Genomic DNA, 21,299 nt, shown 5'->3' with positions numbered 1-21,299 from the left:
CTAAATCCTACTGGATTAATAATCATTAGATGCATACTCCAATCGGTCAGGGTTTTCTTGTTAAAATATTTATCTGGCTGAGCTGGGAATGTAATTCTCCACAGTAATTGGCCCTGTATATCATCTCCCTGATTCAATGTGATTGCAGAGTGTGCATGCTCATCCAATTGCCTTAATTGGATGTGATTCAGAGGTAAACACATGTCTGGATTGGCCACGGTCATATTGTCAACAAGCGTATCTTGTGTTTGATTGGTGCACATGGACAGTTGGTCATATAACTGCCAGGGTCACTGTTGACATTTGCCCTGCGTGTCCTCCCCGAGCCCCAAAGTTCACACTGCCCTCCTATAGCGGCTAATGAAGTGCTGACACACTGGTTAACAGGCAGAGACACAGTCTAATGAGGTCTGATTAAAGGCCTCCGAGCGGTCTTCATCTTCATCTGCCAATTAAATACAGGATAAACGGCACGTGTGACGCAGCCATGCCGCTGGATGGCATACTCCGCCGTAAAGTCGTGGATATAATCTGCGTTATATTTAACGTCTTTAAAGAAGGCGAGACATGCCACACATATACAGGCTCACATAAACATACATGCACAAACAGGATCCTGTGGACATTATGGAGAGATTTAAGAGTGACAGGCTGCCTACAGTGAGCTGGGGGAGCGGGTCAGTGCCTTGCTCAAGGGCACCTTGGCAGTGCTCAGGAAATGGATTGACACCTTTCCAGCTACCAGGTTAATTTCCAGATGTGGCCCACTTCCAGACTTTAACTTGCTAGCTACTGCCAAGCCCACACAGAAATTCCCTCCAAAAAGCAATAATAGTTTATATGAAATTCATTCTAAGTGTTTTGTTATGTTTATTGAAACTAAACTCTGTTAAATGTCATTTTAGAAGTAAATACAAGACCTGATAAAAATGTAAAAGCCATAATTCACAGCTTGATACGTTTCAATATTTTCTGTTTAATTCTCTTTGAAATCAAAGTGACCTCATTAGATTTGGGCTTTACGTTTTTATTTGATGTATTTGAACAAAGCAGGATGTTTGTCGATTCTCAAAAACACTGTTATGATCATTAGAGCCTGTGATTTACAATGTTTTCATACATTTCAAGGTCCAGAAAGTTATTGGAGCAACTGATCATTAGATACGACTCCTATATGTCAGAACAAGTTTTAATTATGGCCAAACATTAAACGGAAAATGTGTCTTACTCCGCTTTTCACAAACAAATCTGAATTAAACAGCAGCGGCATTCGACAAATGTAAGCATCAAAAGGTAGAATTACTGACGTTAAATTGTTTTCAATATCGTCCTTTTCCATCATATTGGTACTGTCGACATTTGAAAAGGTACTACATAGTTTTGGTTGTGGATACAAGTTCTCCGCCTTAAAATAGACAAAGAACGTATGAATAGAATATGTGCGTTATTAGTGAAAAATATACATGAATACTAAAACAATGTTGTTCATTTTGTTTCTGATTTGTGTGAAAGCTCTCTATATGTTGCACATAAGTGAAGAAAGAAGAGAAATGTGTGAAAGATAATCCAAGAGCTCAGCTCGGACCAGACTCTGTACATCTGTGCTCACTGTGCTTACATTTAACATCGCTGATAGTGCAACCTTAAAACAGCTGTAGGGATGACACACACACACACACACACACACACACACACACACGTTCACACAAACACACACACACACGTTCACACAAACACATGCTATTTTGGCTCTTCCTTGCTTCAGAGACACGGAACCTCCCACGCCATTATGTGTGCACAAAGCGTGCGAAGGTGTGTGTGTGTGTGTGTGTGTGTGTGTGTGTGTGTGTGTGTGTGTGTGTGTGTGTGTGTGTGTGTGTGTGTGTGTGTGTGTGTGTGTGTGTGTGTGTGTGTGTGTGTGTGTGTGTGTGTGTGTGTGTGTGTGTGTGTGTGTGTGTGTGTGTGTGTGTGTGGATCCTGTCTAGGTCTCAGAGGGTGTTGGTGTAAATGTGTGCGACCCCTGCCTTTATGGCTTCTCTTTTATCAGCAAATTCTAATGGTTTTGTGTGTGTGTGTGTTTGTGTGTGCGCGTGTGCATGTGCATGCGCTCTTTCAGTACGGAGCAGCTGGTGGTGAAGATCTTAAAAGCTCTGGACCTGCCAGCGAAGGATGCCAACGGCTTCTCCGACCCGTACGTGAAGATCTACCTACTGCCAGACAGGAAGAAGAAATTCCAGACCAAGGTAAATCCTTCCCCTCTGTCCACACCACACTCAACCTGTATCCGTGGTAACAAACTGCGAGTGAAAACGCCTGTTTTCTCTCTCGCTCTTTCCCACTTCCTCATGGGAAATCATTACAGTTTCACTTATGTAATCTAATCTAATCTTGGGCATAATTTATTTAAGATAATGTGCTTCGGACTATTACAGAGCACCACTTCTCCGCTCCTGGGTTATTCTGCCGTTTGAGGACAGTTAAGTCAATATTGAGGGTTCATTTCCGGATGTTCTGCATAAGGAAACTTACCCTTAGCCCTAAAAAAAAAAAAAATCCCCTCTTGTCCAATTTAGTCTCGGAGGAAAACTCGGAGGAAAACTTAGCTGGACTTATGAGCTCAGCGGCTTCACAAATGGGACTTGTACTTCTCTTGGTTTTATCCGTATATATCACAGGTGCTTTTTGTTCAGCGCTTGAAATTTCTCCCTTTTGGTTTGCCCCCTCTTTTGTGCAACTGTCTGTTATATTTCACAAAAGCCTCCTCGCTCTTTGAAAAGCGTGAATGCTTCAATCATTTGCATAATACTGCTGCTCTTTTGTTCAGAGTGTAGATGATTGTTTAATTTCAATCACATTCTCATTAACATGGGATTTTTACAGTACTCCCATTTCCCCCCTTTTTTTATCCCTCCAATTCATTTTCTAGAGAGGAACAGATATCACCTATTGGAGAAGATGTTTCACTCTTTGCAATTTCCGTTTCTATTTTTTCCATCAGTCGTGTGTTTTTTAATCCAGAGCTAACAAGTAATCATCAAGTGCTAATAAGCCAGAGTGACAGGCCCACTCACGCAGCAGCAAAAGTTAGATTTGGAAAAGCGAGTGCGTGTCACATTTTAATCATCGCAGGCTTTATTGCATGACAGAGTTGATATTGAATGCTTTCATGGCAATTAAATCCCGGCAGCAAATCAACAAATAGTCAAAATTCTGTTTTTTATTTTTCTCTTTTTTTCTGAGATTGAAAGCGATGAGGTTTTTCTATGTGTTCAAATGTGACGAGGAGCAAATTACAGATCACACTGCAACCTCCGATTTAAAATGATCCGTTTCATTCGAATTGTGCAGAGAGAGAGCAGATGGAAAACACAGAGCGCAGTCAAAGAAAGAGGTAGAATTGCTTTGATCCCCTATAAAATGTGCAAAATAAAAAAAACATAACTCCTGCACTCTTCTATGTGTTGTGTGAAGGACATATTGAGTTTAGAATTTACTTTATGGTCTTTATTTGATTTCAGCAGGTTTGCTATGATTCCCCCTCCATTAAAAGAAGGTGAAATTCACTTTTTCCCTCCCGGCTGAGCTTCAAGGTCATGGTGTGTGCTTCAGGTTGATTATGTTGCTCAAGGACACGTCAGCTGCTACAGCTCGAACACGATTCATCAAACCTCTCCTCATACGTCTTATTTTGTGCTCATGCGGATCTGTTTGAAAGCATGACATTTACATGGAATAATGTCAGCACAATTCCCTTCATCCTACTGGCTGTAAAAGCTTTTAGATTCAACACAAGGCTCTGGTCGCTGCTCTGTGAGAGTCTGTTTGCAGAAAGCAAAGCCTTTAATGTTTCCAATTTGTTTTTACATACAAAATAAAAGATTGTGGTTTGCAGGAGCAGAAAACAAATTCAGTTGAAAAAAAGAATTTGCAGAAAACAGTAATGAAAGCACATTTCTTCAGATGTTACTAAAAACAGAAAAAAAGAGACTGCATCTCTTAGGTTATCTTTTTCCAAATTCATTTCAGTTCATTCAATTTGCATTTCTTTAAGAATAAAATAAAAGAAGCAAGAGAACATCAAAGAGTGCTCACTGTGTTTTCGAAAACTCATCCATGTTGGTTTGGTTAAAGAAATAGAATCGCAGCCTGAAAAGCCGCAAGAAAATGTACTTTACTTTGCAGTGCATGTTTTTTTTTTTTTTTCCTGCCAGCAAAAACACAAGAGTCTTTGAGGATTCTGGACGCGTCTTCAAAACAGCACGAAGTGTTGTCAAACAAGCTGCTGGGCCTTTTCAAATCTGGCTTGAATTTATGTTTGAATAAACCTTGAGTTGTGTCTGTGACTGGGATGCTATCATCAATGCACAAACCTGAAACATGAGATACAGATAGCTGGGCGCTGTAGATATTCAGAAGATCTCTCAACGTGTGCAGGTCTAGAAAACACTCTTTGTCGTATTATTTACAGACACCCAACATTAATCCTCCAAAGAAGCACAAACTGCCCTTTAACAGGCACAAACCCCTGAGCTGAACCGGACTCGTGTTAACAGCCGTTTGCTGCTGTTGGGCTTCCAGAAAGACAGACAGGAGACAAAAACAACAAATAAGACAGATGTGAGGCTACAACGCCAGCAATAATGATGAAGTATGTGTGGTATTAACAGGAACCACTCAGTTGTTCATCATAGCAGTTGGCGTTGAGCAGTCCAAAGATGTACTTGAATAATTCTAATAACAATAATGGACGTGAGACTAATATGAATAGTTTTAGCAGTTGAAGTGGAGTCCAGTGGTTGCAGAGAATATACAGGATAGAGAGCTGAGGGAGCTCGAGAAGATATAATATATGGTTAGTAAGGTGAATGGCACATGGAGATGTAAAGCATGACATGCAGGAATAGATAAAGAGTGCATACAGAGAGAGAGAGTGTTCCAGGTCACCCAGCTGTCTAAGCCTGAGCCAGTGCTAACTAAAATCTTTATCCACATTAGTTTAAAGTTAAAGTTTTAAGCCTGCACTTAAAGGTAGAGACGTGGTGTCTGCCGACTCCACTCAGAAATATGTAATTAACAAAAACATATGCGGTATCTACGTATGCAGAGATGAAGAAGCACCAATTAGAAGGATGGATGGTTGTGGATGAAGGTGGGACAAACTGATATGGAAGTAATTATTGTTTCATTTCTTTAGATATGAAAGACAATTTGTAAGGATAAGAAGCTCAGCCCTCTGTAACTGTGAGACGCCTATCTGTGCGTCTTTACTGATGATAAATTAAGAGGAAACAAAATTGAGGTTTGGGAATCATTGTTGACTCTATCTGATAATTCAGTCTGACGATGTGATACATTTGAATGTTTAATTATCTCCGTTTAGTTCATTATTTCCTCGGCTTCACACTGTGATGCTCTAATCCACAAATGAAAAGCTTTCTTTTTTTTTGTTGTATTTGTCGTTTATGTTTGAATCTTTGTCTATTCATCTGATATCCGTTTCCTCACCTTTCATATCTTCTCCTTTGATCGTGAGTGCACATTTAGGCCGACGATCATTCCTGCAGTAATTATCCTCATTATCTTATATCATCTTTGAAGAGCTTAAGCAGCCTCCACGTTGTCTCCGTATGATCAAATCATGAGCGACTGGAAAATCCGATACACATGCGTTCATTTGGATGCTTGGACTAATGTTTTAAACAATTGATGATTTCATCTATTAAATGTTGCTTATATCAATGTTTCACCTTTGTTGTTGAGCATGAATGAGTAAGTTCAGTTGTATTCAGTTGTGAAGTATCTGCCTTTACTTTAGGTCATAGAATTTATAAACCAGGACATTGCATTACTTTACACCTAGTACAGAGTAAAGTCTGGTACTGTATATGTTGGTTGCTAAAGAAAGTAATCCCTTAAAAATGCCTTTTCACCTTATGGTTTTGCAGGGTATGTCTGTTTTAAGTGTTTTTTTCTTGTATTAATTCCAGTGTACCCATGCAGTTAATAATTCAGGATTTGTTGACAAATCTACAATACAATGACACTATCATTTGTGTAGTGTAATGCAGTAGTAGATGACTGTGTGTGTGTGTGTGTGTGTGTGTGTGTGTGTTTTGCCCAGGTTCACAGAAAGACCTTAAACCCTGTGTTCAACGAGACCTTTCAGTTCGGCGTGCCGCTGAATGAGCTACATTCCAGGAAGCTGCATTTCTCGGTGTACGACTTCGACCGCTTCTCCAGACACGACCTGATCGGCCAGGTGGTGGTGGACAACCTGCTGGACTTCAGCGAGGGCAGCGGGGACAAACCTGTGTGGAGGGATATCGTGGAGGGCACAGCGGTAAGGACGAAAGCACATTTATTTGACTTTTACACTTTGTTGTCCCCAAGGTAGATTCTTCTTCACAACACCGGACAGGTTCGACAACAGTCAGCACATAGTGAATGAAAACCTTTTATTGCCCCGAGGGGAATTTGTCTTGCACATAGTAACACCACAGGGAAAAAAACAACTTACATAGAAGAGTACACAACAAAGAAACACACAGGACTGATTCAATGAGGCCTGCTGTTAGGAGATGGCCACCGTCGTTTATTCTAGATTAGATCTGAACGAGCCTCTGGACAATATTTGGGTTGATGATGGGTCAGAACATGTCAGACAAGACACAAGTGACGGATTAAATTCTGGACCTACTTGTGCAACAGTTTTAATCTGGCCTCAGGGATTTCTTTTACAGAGTGATTTGAGCTATTGAATGAAGAAATACATTCATTACTAAGGACTGAAATGGTAAAAGAAATGTACTTCTGAAAGTGAAACTAAGATCATAATACCAATCTAAATCTCTGTGTGCTGCTGAAATATTGAACTTTGAACAGAACGTATTGAGTTAATCTGTTGTCTTATTCCTTTCTATGGAGTGTATTTGCACTCCTATATTTAGAAAAAAATGAAATTGTTCAGTATTGAAAGCGCTGAATTCTTTATTTGTGATCCGGTTTTATTCATCTGTGGTGGGTTTTTTTTTTCATGGATGAGAAAAATCCAAATCTAATAGAAATACCGCTCGGCTTCGATTCAAGGGACATTTAGACACTCGAGTTCAAATGAAAAATTCCAACAGGCAGCCGAGGAAGATCAAATCAACCTTCATGAAAATCAGTAGCACGTCTCAGCAAATGAAAAATGAACGTTTGAACTTAAAATGACCTTCTGCAAATCGCAGACACAGAAATTCAAACCAATTCTTTTTCTTTCTTTTTTTTTGTTACGGTTAATATTTCTTGTTCCTTCGTGATTGTAATAATTACCATCGATCTCTGCTTTTATACACCTCACAGAATCGTGTGAAGCACAGTTTGTTGTTTAAAGATCTCATTCTCACATTGTTTTTAAGAATACATGGAATATCTTCCGCACTGGATCTATCTCTGCAGTCCCGATGGATTCAGAATGCCTTTATGTTAAAATGCAGCAGACGAGAGTCTGGATAGATTACTGGAACGGTACTGCTGCTCATATCCAAACTATTTTATTACGCTATGTCCAAGTAGATTTATATGAAATATTCATAGAGGGCTATTAGCAAATTAGACGGAGCAAAGTCTTCAAAAATTTGGCATGGATTTTTCATTTATTAAATAAGTTTAAAGCATTAGCCTCTTGGCATTATTTCCCTGTTTCACTTGGGGACATATTGATTAGTGAGGCTCAAAGGCAGTAAGGAGTCGTCAGGCCACAGTGTGACCTGAATACCAGCCGTGTCATTACTGAGGAGACCACAGGCAGAGACAAGATCATTGTATGGGGAGATACAGAATCCCTCGAGAATCATCACCTCGTCTTAACACTTTCCTCCACTCTGAGACACAGACAGACTGGCATATGATTCATTTACTTTGACGGCACTTCCCCTGTGCCTAAACACTCTGCCTGTCCACATTAGGACGTCTGCTGTCACCGCCGTCACTCACAGATGTGGCTCTTTTTCCGTCCTCAGAGCATCAAGCCAGAGGATATCTGTCTGTTAGGGTTTTTTTTCCTGTTTGACTCAAAGCATGTCCAGCTCTGTTTCTGATCCCTATCTGTGTGTGTGTGTGTGTGTGTGTGTGTGTGTGTACACACGTGTGTGTGTTTGACCCACAGGAGAAGGCTGATTTGGGGGAGCTTAATTTCTCGCTGTGTTACCTGCCCACTGCGGGCAGACTCACTGCTACAGTCATCAAGGCCACCAACCTCAAAGCCATGGACCTCACCGGCTTCTCAGGTACAGGATTAACACACACACACACACACACACACACACACACACACACACACACACACACACACACACAAACATCATCCTCATATGACGCAAAACAGTTATTCACACTGTCGAAAACAAACATCTGCAATGCATGTTGTTATTTTAGGTTTATATTTTCATCTCATCGATCACTATTCAATCACGCAGAATTATAAATTTTCACATCTAAAACTGAAACGTGGGGGCAGTTCCTTGCACTAAAAGAGTCACTTCATTGCCATGGAGCACAGAACAAGAAGCAACGTTTCTCTTTCAACAGCAGCCTCAATCAACCACTATGCAATTGTGATATTGTGTGTTGCATATTGTCTGCCTCGCATGATTGTTTTTTTGTTTCGTCGTCCCGGGAGCAAAAGTGACCCGTTTTTGCACAAACATTTGGCAGAAACTCATTTGTCAGAACCTAATAAATCACTGACATTGAAATTGTTGAGGCATAAAGTTCAAAACAAAGTCAATAAATAACCATTAATCTTTGCTAAATAATTCCTGAAGTTTGTCGGGCAGATGGATTGTGTCTTGCTCTGTTAGAGAATCCGAGGGGAGATTTTTTATCCCTTCCTGAATTTGAGTTTAAGTTTACACATCGTAAATATATATCCCGAAGCTAAAAGGAAAAAAAAAAAAGAAAAAAAAAGGTTGCAATGCGTTTCTCTTGCAAACATAGTAAGCTGCAGATGTAGCACTAGTTAGAGATTAAGGCAGCAGAAGTTCCCCCCCCTCATACTTATATCCGGTGTATGACTGCTAACGCTCCAATCAAATCCTTCGGTCAAAGGCCTGATGATAAAAGTTACGCCCCCTCAGATTACATATCTCAAATGGTAATAAACACCAACCATTTTTATTGCCACACTGACTTTAAGATGATTGCATTGCGGGAAAGATGCTTAAAAATGGAGGTGTGTGTGTGTGTGTGTGTGTGTGTGTGTGTGTGTGTGTGTGTGTGTGTGTGTGTGTGTGTGTGTGTGTGTGTGTGTGTGTGTGTGTGTGTGTGTGTGTGTGTGTGTGTGTGTGTGTTTGTGTGTGTGTGTGTGTGTGTGTGTGTGTGTGTGTGTTTGAGAGTGTGTTTTCCCTGGCGGCTGTCATCTTGTTGCACACGTTGAATGGATAACTAAAATGATTCAACCTGTGCTGCTTCTCTCCCTTTTTGTTCTTAATCCAGCTTTGCCAAGGTGACTTGATTTTTCACACCTTTTATGTGTTTCAGAAGAGAATGCCTGTGAGCAATTCTACCTCGCAGCATTCGCCAGACTTATCTCATATTGTTCTCTTTTCTTCCTCCCCCCCCTTTTTCCCTCTTTCTCTGCATCCTCCCCTGCGCCTCTTCCTTTACTTGTTTCTCCATCCCTCCTGTCTTCTTTGTCCTCCTCTTTCTCCCTTTTTGTGGTCCATGTCCCTCCTGCAGACCCGTACGTGAAGGCCTCTCTGATCTGTGACGGGCGGAGACTAAAAAAGAAGAAGACATCCATTAAGAAGAATACGCTGAACCCCACATACAACGAGGCGCTGGTGTTTGACATTCCTAATGAAAACATCGAAAGTGTCTCCATTATCATCGCAGTGATGGACTATGACTGGTGAGCAGGCCGAGGCGTTGTTATGGAGTTGATCAAGCTGATGATTACTGTGAAGCGTGCTGACTCTTTGCTCATGCGGTGTGATGTTTCGCTCTTGCTTTGGAGTTGTCACATTACGACGGTGTCGTGGCTGTGTTGAACACGACGAGGGCCCCTGTCCTGGTGGATGCTCCCTGTTTTACACTGACAGGCAGGCACCTCATGAATAAACATGATTCATGCAAATGGGAGACAAAGAAGTGTAAACCCGACAGTATTTGTCTGTTTGCTGCTCACAGCAACACTTGGGCCGATTGACGTGTTTGTCTATGGGTGCACCGCCTCCTTGTTATGTAGCCTGCCCTCCATTTGGCATCTCCATAGGTGTGTGCTTTTGTATGTATTTGCTTGTGCCTGCTTCTGCGCTGACATCACCCCTTTTATGCAGGCCTGTGTGTATTTGTGTGAGCTGCTATTCAATATCCTTCCTCAGCCGCTTTACTCTTTTCCCAGTCCTCAAGTTTGATAAATGAGATTCTCTCTGCCTGTTACTTACAAGCCCTGTCTCCCTCTCTCTCTCTCTCTCTCTCTCTCTCTCTCTCTCTCTCTCTCTCTCCCCCTGCTTTAATTTACCCTCGCTCTCCCTCCCTCCCTTTCTTTCTCGGCCCTCTCTCACTCTCTCCCTCACGTCCCTGCCTTCATCCATCGCTGCGCGTCAGTATCGGTCATAATGAGGTCATAGGGATGTGTCGTGTGGGCAGTGAGGCTGAAGGTCCAGGGAGGGAGCACTGGACAGCAATGCTGGCCAATCCACGCAAACCAATAGAGCACTGGCATCAGCTCGTGGAGGTAATGAGCGTGTGATCACGTGTGTTCATGTGTGTGAGCATGACTTTGTGTGTAACTGTGTACCCATATGTCACGAGCTTATCTTTTTTTCGCACATGTAATGTTGAGTTCTACAGTCAGGGGCTGATAACCGAAAAGATTTTATCACATGAGGATTATCATAATCACTAGAAGTAGTAGGAGCAGTGAAACATTGCTGTAGCAGTCAAGCTAGCAGAACGGAAGTAATGGTACAGTAAACATTTCAGGGATATTTTTGTAAAGGTTATTTTCCAAAAATGAAAAAAAAAAGGGTCACATTTTAAAAGGTTCAATTACGAGTTTCAGGCTGACATCCATTTAAAAGTTTAAGTGGCAAAATTTGTCAAATGATCACAATTAAATTAGCTAAATAATCAAAAGGGTCGTTATGTGGAACACATTTTAATTACTTCATACATTGTTGATTAATCAATGAATGGCAGTGCGTCATATTTTTTAAAACTAATTATACTTTCGGAATAAATCAAAAAAAAGAATCGTTGAAGTAAAGCTGTGTTGGAGTTTAACGGTTAAATAAAATAATCAAAACGTATGTGTAAAACAATTCTATTGTTCTCACCTCATAATGCATACTTGCTTTTTTTTCCCTCTCGACCAGTAATATATCTGTAAGGTAAACACATGAAGACACTCACTTTTTGTGTGTGTGCAAATTAAATCAAAAGGCTATGATGCGTTTATTATGTACGCTTTGAAAGTCTTAACGCTCGGTTAAGCTAACCAGCTGCTGGCTGTAAGTAAATTTAACATGTGGCTTTCTATGCAGAAAAGAGAATGGTGTCTTTTCGTTAAATTGTTCTCAGGAACGTCTCTCTGTTGCACCAGCTAGGTGGACATTCAAAAACAGAGATTGAAAAATGAACCCTACCTTCGATCTAACATATGACCGGCTGCTCGGTGAACTCAGCATATCAATTTAGAACCCATGAAGAAGAACGTGAGCGTAGTTCACTGTGAGCAGAGTAGGTGAATGAGCGCTCACGTTCAACTGGGTACTCAGCATTGCTGAGCTCAGTGTCAAGGGAGATTTGACTAATTTCTCTGCAGATTAAACATGCATTTAAATTAAGGCTACTCAATTACTCTGAAGTTGAGAAAACACTCAGAAAACAGACAAAATTGAGCACAAATAATTTTATACGGCTCATCATTGGGATCAAAGCATCTGTGGCTTAAACGATGGTTTAAAAAAGGCCTTGTGAGGCTATCAGCATTGCTATAACTGCCAGCCTTTGTTCCTCCTTGAAGGTTGACATCCCCATGCCTGTGCTGGTTGTGCATTGCTTTAGTTGAGGAGTTATATGCCAGTTTAACCTCACATAGGATACACACAACTTTATCTCCATTTTCAAGATCTCACTAGTGCTAAACCCCTCAAGTAGCAAGATGCCATCAGTCTACTGTGCTGGTTTACATCCAGGTAGTAGAACTTTCTGGCTGGAACCATTCACCAGAGTTACTGCTGTTACTACTGTTAGTGGCAGGGTGCTGCATTGCAGTTTACACATAAATATTTGACCAGCATCGCTGACTTGAATTAATATAAAAAATATATAAATGAAAAAAGTACATAAAAATATATAATATAAAAATGTATAATAATGTGTACCAACAAGGTATTTTAGTGCCAACTAGTGACTGTGATGATTTTTACCCTTTTAGTCCCCTATTTGCACACATACCTAGTTTCCCAAGTCAGCTGGGAAGGGTTTAAAGCATCCAACAATTTATGGAAATGTAGCTACTGGTATTGTTGAAGTCTGTTTTTATGAACATCTGTAGACGTTTATGAACAAATCTGTGCAGATTTCAGTGAGAAGTCTCTCATACTTTTATGCAAATTGTGCCTGTAGGGTCTGTAAAAACAAATCCAAACATCAGTAACATCTGTGACGAGTTTTAAATGCTACATCAATTTGATGTATTCAGCAATTCTTAAACTGCATACGATCATTTTTTTTGGATGAACTTCAAAATTGTGAACTCAGGACATTAGATAGTCTATTTTGATTTGGTGTGAACTGTTTTTTTTCTAGCTGGCTTGTTAAACTAAGTTTAACATAAAATCACTGGGTCATTCTCTGCCATATGTCACAATTGCTGTAGAATAATAATAATAATAATAATAATGATTTATTTTTTATTTATGAATGTATATCATATATATATATATAAATATATTTATTTATATTATTTAATAACGTGATAACGCTAACGTCTCAGCATATTGCCTTGTCCAAAATCCATTGGCTTTTTTCATGTGTGGGTGATTAGCATTAATTGATCTTATTCATTAGCATCGTTGCTATTGTTAAGTGTTTAAAGACAATGTGCAGAAACGACCACACAGTACATGATAACATGATTTCCTTTGGACTTGAGAAAAATGTAGAGTAAATGCACTTACTGTAGTTGCTTTTCACCTCTAAGTAAAGCAGTGATATTTAAAGTAGTGGCAGAGGGGGCTTTTGGGCATAACAGTGGGATATTAATAGTGGTAAAAGCATTTAGTGACATATATTGAATTAAGCTGAATGTATAAGAAGTGTCTCATTTGTCATGATGAATTAATGGAAGCAAAATCTCTATTTCCCCGCAGGAGAAAGCAATCGGTACATTCGTGTCAAAGAGTGCCACAGCATCCTCCCCTAAGCCTCATATCGTCGTGGACAGCCCTCACTCTGATTAAGGCTGTGAGTCGTATTTCTTGGTTATCAACATGCTTACATCTTTGTGGGATCATTCCCTGAGTTTAGCATGGGTTTTTTATTTTATTTTATTATTCTACATACTGTAGAATCCATATTTCCAGATCACTATGTTCTGCTACCTTGAGGTTTAAATCCTCGGACGGTGCAGCGGATGTTCTGCTTTAAGATTTACACCGAAAAAAACCGGTGGAGTCTTTAAAAGCACGTTTTAACTGTGAGTGTAAGATAGAGTGGAGGCTGGGGAGCTGTCAGATGTAGAAGCTCTAAGGCAGCAGCATCTGTATAATCTAGCTGTTATGGGTTATGTAATGCACCCCCCTCCTTTCTCAACCCAATCTTACAGTACTGCATACTGTTTATATATTCTCTCACCCCCCCTACTGTCTCTGTCTCTCTCGCTTAATCTGCCCCCTTTTCCTTATTCCCCTCTTTCCTCAGGTCATTCTCATCTCCAGCTCCAGATGTCCCCTTCCTCTCATCTGTGAATAATTCTCTCCATCAAAGACAGAGAGACATGGAGACACTGCTAGTGTCCGACTGCTAGTGCTGTTTTTGCTCCCGCTGATGAATCCTCAGAGTCCTGTGCTGTCTTTAATGGAGGAATCAAAAAAATAAACGACATCCATCACAAGCTACACTTTGAGCATCAGACTAAACATTAACAAACACACGCACTCGCCAAATAGTAAAGTAGGACTTATATCAGGTGTACATTTGGGATCTAACAAGGGACACACACACACACACATACGCGTAAACACACAGGAATACATACAAAGTTTGTCGTATGTGCGTAGTTCATGTGTGCTTCAGATTAGTGTAGTATTTCATCTAGGAGGAGTGTGATGTAACAAACTGTTATCTCTATTGAAAACAAAACATAAAAGAAAAGAGAAAGCCATCCCAGAATGGTCATTCCAACCAGGACCAAAGGTTCATGCCCTTGTACAGACTATAAAAGAAGAACATCACTATGTCGATATTTTTCTTTGCAACATTGGTGTACAGTATGTGCCGTACTGTATGGGAAGACATCTCATGTAGTACTTAGAAGGACTGAACATCCGAGGTGGATTCTTTTTGGCCATTTGGATGCCTTCTGCAGGCTACGTACCCTCTAGTTTTGGACTGAACTTGCTTATTTTTTCCCCAGAGGAAAGACGATAAAGCGTCTTTATTGATGTCAGAGGAGCTAAAAAAAAATAAAAAATGAGGACGGACTCATTGGTTTAAGCATGTTACGCATCCTTGAAATGTGCCCCTCTTCCTGATGCTTTATGTCACTGTCCTCATGGTGCTCATCGGTATCAACTTTCTGTTTTGAGATTGTTTTTGAGTTTACAATATTATACATTTAATCATTGAACAAAAGTTTATAATTGCCAATAATGGTCCTTTACTAAGCTTTGGAGAGGGGTAGCTGAGTGAATTGTTGTTACACCTGCAGACTTTTCCTGTGAACGGGACTACACAGGTTGAAATAAAACCTGTGTTAAGGATCGGACCAGCATCTGTTGGGATTGCACTTGCTGGAGGATGTATTCTACAGGGAAGGACACCAACACTCTATTTTTATTTTTCTATCATTCCAGATCTTTCTTTTCTTTTCTCAAAAAGTCAGCATCCTGCGTCATCTGAGAAAATGTCCACATCATGTCTCTGACAAGACTCAAGAAGGACATACGCGTCTGTGTTGCTTTTATCAGTGTGTGTTATTTCCGTGTTTGTGGGCGTGTTTGTTTTGTATTTGTGCGCGTCTGTGTGTATGTGAGTGTATGCCTGTGTGTGTGTGTGTGTGTCACTGAGACCTTGTATGTGACACGTTACCACCTCCCCTCTTGTCCTTTTTTTCCGTCTTCGCCTCCCTCACTCCCCCCAATTTCAGTCACTGCATCCACAGACTTTAACGCTTGTCTCAGAGCCAAATGTGTCTTCTGTCCCGTGTATTTTCAAGGAGCCACTTTGTGTGTGCGTGTGTGAGAAAGTGTGTGTGTGTGTGTGTACTGTATGTGCCTCATTGCACCAGGTGGGGAAATGTTGTCTTTCATAGACATTAGTTTGTACTGTCTGTCGTCTCTGAAATCAGCTGCCAATCATCCAGCCCTCTTCTTCCTCTCTTACCCATTGCCTGATGTAAGTAACTGTGTTGATCGTGTACTTCTTTCAGTAATTTGTGTACTGTATGTCCGAGGGAAAAACAGATGGCACAGTGACTGAAAACTAAACTTTTGGGTGTGTTTTAAATTCAATTTAAAGAAGAACACAAAAGAAAAAGATGGAGAAAAAAAAAAACAAGCATTTGAGGCTCATTTCTTATCAGGACAAATTTAGATCCCCCTTCGAGCAAGACAGCAGGGAGGAGGTGTTGCGAGAAAAAAAACAAGCGCCTGGAATTTTTCTGCACTTCCTCTGTAAGCCGATACAGATTTATAAAGCCATGTCTGTCACCACTACTACAACTACCACTACTGTAACCTCAGCGAAACAGCAGAACAACACCTCACTACATTTACTCGTATTGCTATCGTTGCCATTTCTATCTCCTCACACACACGCGCTTTTATAAAGGTGTGTGTGTGTGTGTGCTTTTTAGAGAAGGGATCTAGTTTCTGACTTTTCACCTTTGGATCATGAATGTGCATTTAGACTTCAGGGTGTGTTTGATGGAGTTACAGGGCAGCAATTTTCCTCCGATGTCATGCTCAGGGTAGTTAGCTCACAATGGACGTGTGGTGAGAATTTACTCCCTTTCTAAAGTATTGTGTAACCCTACAAATCAGTAATACTGGCTTTAAGCCAATCTTTTGCTAATGATCTACACAGAAGTACAACACTACAACAGTAGTTTAGCTTCTCACTGTGTATGTGATGTCAGAGGAAAATGGCCGCCATGTTAATTTGGTCAATTGAGCAAATTTAGTACGTATACTATTGATCCATTGGTCTTGAGGCCTTGTAACTGTCTCTCTCTGCTTGTGTCTGCCTTATTTAGCCCCTGTGTTACTGCGTGGTGATGGATTACAAAACTCAAAGTCGAAGCGGTACATTTCCTTGTTCCTTTCCTCTCTCGGTCCTTTCCTTCTCTCTCGGTTTCTGCCTGTCTGATTACTGTCTGATTACTCACTCTCTCCTCCAGCAACTCTTACCTTTCCTCCCCCACCTTCTCTGTCTCCCCCTCACCTATCTGTTCCTGTCTCCTTTTCTCTCCCTGTCTCCTTTGCAATCTCCCATTGCTTTTCCCAATGTCCTTGCCCTCTTTCTTTCTGTGTATGGCGACTTCCTGTCCCCCCCCTTTCTATTCTCTCTCGCTGTCTTCTCGTGTTAGTGCAGTTCTGAATGGTCATGGGGAAACATGTTTGCATGCTTATATTAACATGAATGATGTCAACTTGATGCAATGAAAAATTATATAAGTGATGCTTTAAGCAAAAATCTGACAATGAACTTGATACTAATACTACTAACGACGACTTGATGGAGACCTAGCAATTGTTAATCTCTATGGTCAAAAACAACAATGATAAAATAACATTGTTTAAGCTGTATTTACCTTTCTTGAATTGGTATTCTTTTCAATTGCTTTTTTATATATAATTTATTCAAGAGGTTTACTTTTTTATGGGTTAAAGCTGAGAATTTGTGTGAGGGGTTCAGTCAGGACAGCAGGATATCGGTGAATGTGTAACAGTGTGGCTGAAGCAGTGATAAAGGAAATAAAGGATATGTATCATCCAGCTTTGTGTCTCTCACTTCTTTTAATCCAGCGAGTTGCGAGCTAGAAGAGGTGCTGAAGCTACTGTCACACATCTCAGGCAGAGTGCTAAATATAAAGTGCAGAGCCCTGGGCATTTCAGATGTACACAGTCTATATTTAACCCAGGCATAGAAGGTAAGACACTTTACCTGGACAGAAGAAGCCTGAACTTTTTTTTTTTTTTTTTCCATCACCAACCTCTCAGAGTTTCTGCTGTGCATTAAGTCGTGTGTAATTATTCAGCCACTTTGTCATGAATTCTTTATTGTGGCCGCGTTCTCCCTAAATGCAAAGTGGAGCACGGCTGCCTGCCCTCCTGTGCGTACTTCAATCCATCTGGTCTGCCTGATTCTATTCAGTCCCCCTTTTCACATTTAAAATGCTCCTATTATTTGTCATGTGCTTATTATCTTGCGTTAAAGCGCATATGCACGACACTGGTAGCAATCATCAACTCAAGTGCATCAGCATGGAGCAGAGGTAGGAGGGAGGCCGAGCTCAGATGTGCAGGGGAATGACAGAGAAGGAGGAGTAGGAGAGGATTAAACAGACCAAGGAGGATGAAGAGCGGGAGAATGCCAGTGAGGAGGAGGAGGAGGAAGAAGCGGAGGAGGAGGACACGAATGGGAAAAACCTGGAAGAGAGAGGGGATACAGTAGCTGCATGCAGGATGTGTATGTAGAAACAGACGGTGGAGGAGGATGACTCCGTATATAGACACACTCATCATGGGGCACCTGCAGCATACTGACAGCGTTAACAGTTCAACAAGAGCAAAATGAACACACACACACACACACACACACACACACACACACACACACACACACACACACACACACACACACACACACACACACACACACACACACACACACACACACACACACACACACGTGACAACGCACCAGTTAGCACAGCTTAAATGCTGTAGACTGTTGCAAAAGAAAAGTAGGAGGAGGGGATGGGGGGGGGGACTGTTGTCTCCATGGCAACGTTCCCACCGTGCAAAAAAAAAAAAAAAAAAATCATTTAGACGGAAAGACATTTCACTCAGTTCAGTGAGCTGAAAGAGGCAGAGAGGGAGGGGGAGCACGTTAGTGACTGGGGGAGGTATGTGCAATATAGAGCTGTTTGTATCACAGGGATTTAGCTAAAGTAAGCTGACAGCAACACATTAGCTCTTATTGCTGATATATCTGGTTATTAACAATAATGATAGTGAATTCTCTCATACGATTAAAGATGAATGCAATAGCTTTGGGTCACTCTGTGTCCTTCTGTATATGCATATATGTTTATGTTGTATTTTTAAATTTGCCATTACTTCCATCGGCAAACCTTGCGTGACCATCAACTTTTTTTTTCTTATCCTGAAAGCAGTGAGCGAGAACACTTATTATGCTACGTACACAGTTTTTTTTAACATTTTATCGCAACACTATAAATAATACCCCAAACCTTTCAAAATAATGAATTCAATGAATGCATGCAAGTGGAAACCTCAAACAGCAGGAGTATTAAAGTAGCTTGCCTCTGCAGGGGGAGAGTGTATTAAAACAGGAGCTGGACTCCAGGACCTGACCTTCTCTATAAATTGCTCTCAAGGAAGAACTTAATGTTATTCACTTTACAAAAGGAAACTTCTGTAAAAAAAATTCTTTTGACGTTATTCCTCTGCTATCACGACTTCAAATCAGACATACTGAAGAGATTGACAGACTGGGTTTCTTTACCAAATGAGTAAAATGTAGCCATTTAATCCAGAACTGGAAGTAAAAGCCATAACATGTCCAGCACAGCAGAGGCCTCAATAAAGAAATTTCCCCAGAGACTGTCACGGTACTATCCCAGCATCCCAAATACTCTGGGTAGCTCTGGTAGCTCATTTGTGTGGATGTAAGTGTATCAGCACGCTGGCTGTGATTACCTGTTGTGAACAGACCATCTGGCCCTCAGCATCCCAGCTGGGTACCACGGTCAGGAGACGGATTGTCTTTACTGAACCACCTGGACCTCGTAGACAAAAAGCACCCAGGGACCCAGCATATTTCTCATTCATATTCTATTATATCATTCTCTGACCGAACAAAAAAAAACAAAATGGAAAAAGGAAAACACTGTCAAGTTTTTCCAAAGGCAAACCCGAAGAGCAGCCTTCCTGTAATTGCTTGGCAACCGCTGCCACCGTTTGTGCTGAAGTTCAAAGCCGCAAGACGCACCATATATCCCTCTGAGCCGCAAAAAGCTTCAGAGTTGCAAAGTAAAAGGGTGCCTACGCATTTACATTCTCACACAAATTCACAGTCTGGTCTGTCAGTTTAATTTGACCACGTCGCTCAGTCAGAATCAAAAGCTCTGTGAGCAGGGTTTATTATTTGCATCTCAGGGGCTGCCTTGAATTCCTCCCCCAAATGAACTTTTCTTGGGTCACCGGAAGTGTCTCTGCTCTCTGGTGCCAAAATGGAAAAAAACTGCTTGAGCCCACAGATTCTTGCCCTCCCCAGAATTTGGGTTAAATTGATATGAAGCATTTATTCTGTGGGAGGTTTTGAATTTGATGAGCTGTGAAGCCCTTCACTGAACGCTGCGCTGAGCTGGCTGGCTGGCAGGGCCACAGGGGACTAGATGCTATTGTTGGACCCACAGAAACAAGTGCTGCTATGTGCTACAAGTACAGGTTATCCACTGGAGTATTGCACTGATCTGACAGCAGGAAAGGATGCTGATGGCTAGTGTGGTAATTAATATGATGTTGTTTTCATCTTGCAGGTTATGGATGATCACTTTGGATTTAACACACTTGTCCTTGTGTTTAGAAAACACAAGGACAAGTTAAAGTTGATAGCCACATTTAGTGATTAAATTATTTAGTTGCAAGTGTTTTACAATCATTTAAAGGTTGTTAGGTTAATGAAAAGAAGAGATAATTCCTAATGAAAAAGACAACTGTTTATGATGTCCAATGTCCCAGCAGATTGTCTTGTATGTGACTTTGCTCAGTCTAAATCGAACTTACTATAGATAGACTGGAGTCCCTTTTATTTTTCAATCTGTATCCTTGTCTCTGATCAAGGCCAGACATCTACTGTACTGTAGAGATCTGCTGACATCTCCTGGAGACATGCTTTAACAACACTTAAAAATCTGCCATGGTGTTGCAGAAAGCTTCTCTTTTTTTTTTCCAATGTAAAAGAAAACTGTACTTTCTTCGACAGACTTTTAGTTTTGTCTGAAACAAACACAAAGTATATAGAGGGCCTGCTCTATAAAGGATTTATAAAGGAAAACACTTAATGTGATGTACCCTAACAACAAAGTAAGAAGTAAATACTAAATATTAGGAATTAGATTGTATTTATGCTGTTCCTTTCACCCAAATGTCACCATTGTGGGTGTTTTGAACTTTTCTAATGAAGAAAATATTCAACTTTCAATAGAAATAACTGAATGTGCTGCCGCAATCACTCAAAGGTGCTGCTGTCCTAATAATCCAAATTGGACCATTTACCGGTTTTGGATCAGTTGACACAAAAGTATATGCCTTCTTGGTAAATAATAAAGCCTAACAAAGCATAATAAAGTTTCTCCTCAAACTAATCGGTTACATCCTCAGTGTTACATAATTGTATCGTGTGTGTTTTTTAAGGCAATGAGGCTGATAAAAGATCTTCACAAATCGTCCCAATAGTCCCAAATTAACCTTAGACAGCAGATGTATAGATTATAGAACATGTGCACAACATGGAGCAGCGTTTGTTTTTTATGCGCCACAAATCTGCATCATGCTCTTTGAGAGTAAAGTATAAACCCCTTTTGGTGATGTTGCAAGATACACTTATTTACTGAGACAAGAGGGTTTTGTCTTGCACACACACTCACAGAAAACTTCTAACGTCTAATATCTTTTTTTTTTTTTTTTTTTTTTAAATCCACTTAGTTTAGGCCGTCTATGGTGGAAAATACAACAAGCTCTATTCATGATTTTGAACCGCTGGAGGCAGCAGCACCACCGCGGACACAGCACAAGCGGAAAAGCCGAAGAAGATTGCGCTTACGTCACGTGTCGTGG

The 21,299-nt window shown here is 40.7% G+C and overlaps 1 protein-coding gene across 2 annotated transcripts in view; it reads left to right on the top strand.

The window, feature by feature from the left end:
- The window catches only part of syt3 (synaptotagmin III), a 37,809-nt gene extending 20,606 nt beyond the window's left edge, over nucleotides 1-17,203 (top strand). For both annotated transcript variants that reach the window (XM_079365898.1, XM_079365897.1), the window contains exons 7-13: nucleotides 2,117-2,243; nucleotides 6,122-6,340; nucleotides 8,150-8,270; nucleotides 9,721-9,892; nucleotides 10,591-10,720; nucleotides 13,362-13,455; nucleotides 13,912-17,203. In XM_079365898.1, coding sequence (XP_079222024.1) covers nucleotides 2,117-2,243; nucleotides 6,122-6,340; nucleotides 8,150-8,270; nucleotides 9,721-9,892; nucleotides 10,591-10,720; nucleotides 13,362-13,451 — 859 coding nt within the window. In that variant the 3' untranslated portion in view covers nucleotides 13,452-13,455; nucleotides 13,912-17,203. The remainder of the gene's footprint in view (nucleotides 1-2,116; nucleotides 2,244-6,121; nucleotides 6,341-8,149; nucleotides 8,271-9,720; nucleotides 9,893-10,590; nucleotides 10,721-13,361; nucleotides 13,456-13,911) is intronic.
- The last annotated feature ends 4,096 nt before the right edge of the window (nucleotides 17,204-21,299 follow it).

The sequence above is a fragment of the Symphodus melops genome, assembly GCF_947650265.1.
Source record: "Symphodus melops genome assembly, chromosome: 17".
Taxonomy (NCBI): domain Eukaryota; kingdom Metazoa; phylum Chordata; class Actinopteri; order Labriformes; family Labridae; genus Symphodus; species Symphodus melops.
The sequence above is the reverse complement of the archived record's forward strand: the minus strand, read 5'-3'. Positions and strand labels throughout refer to the sequence as shown.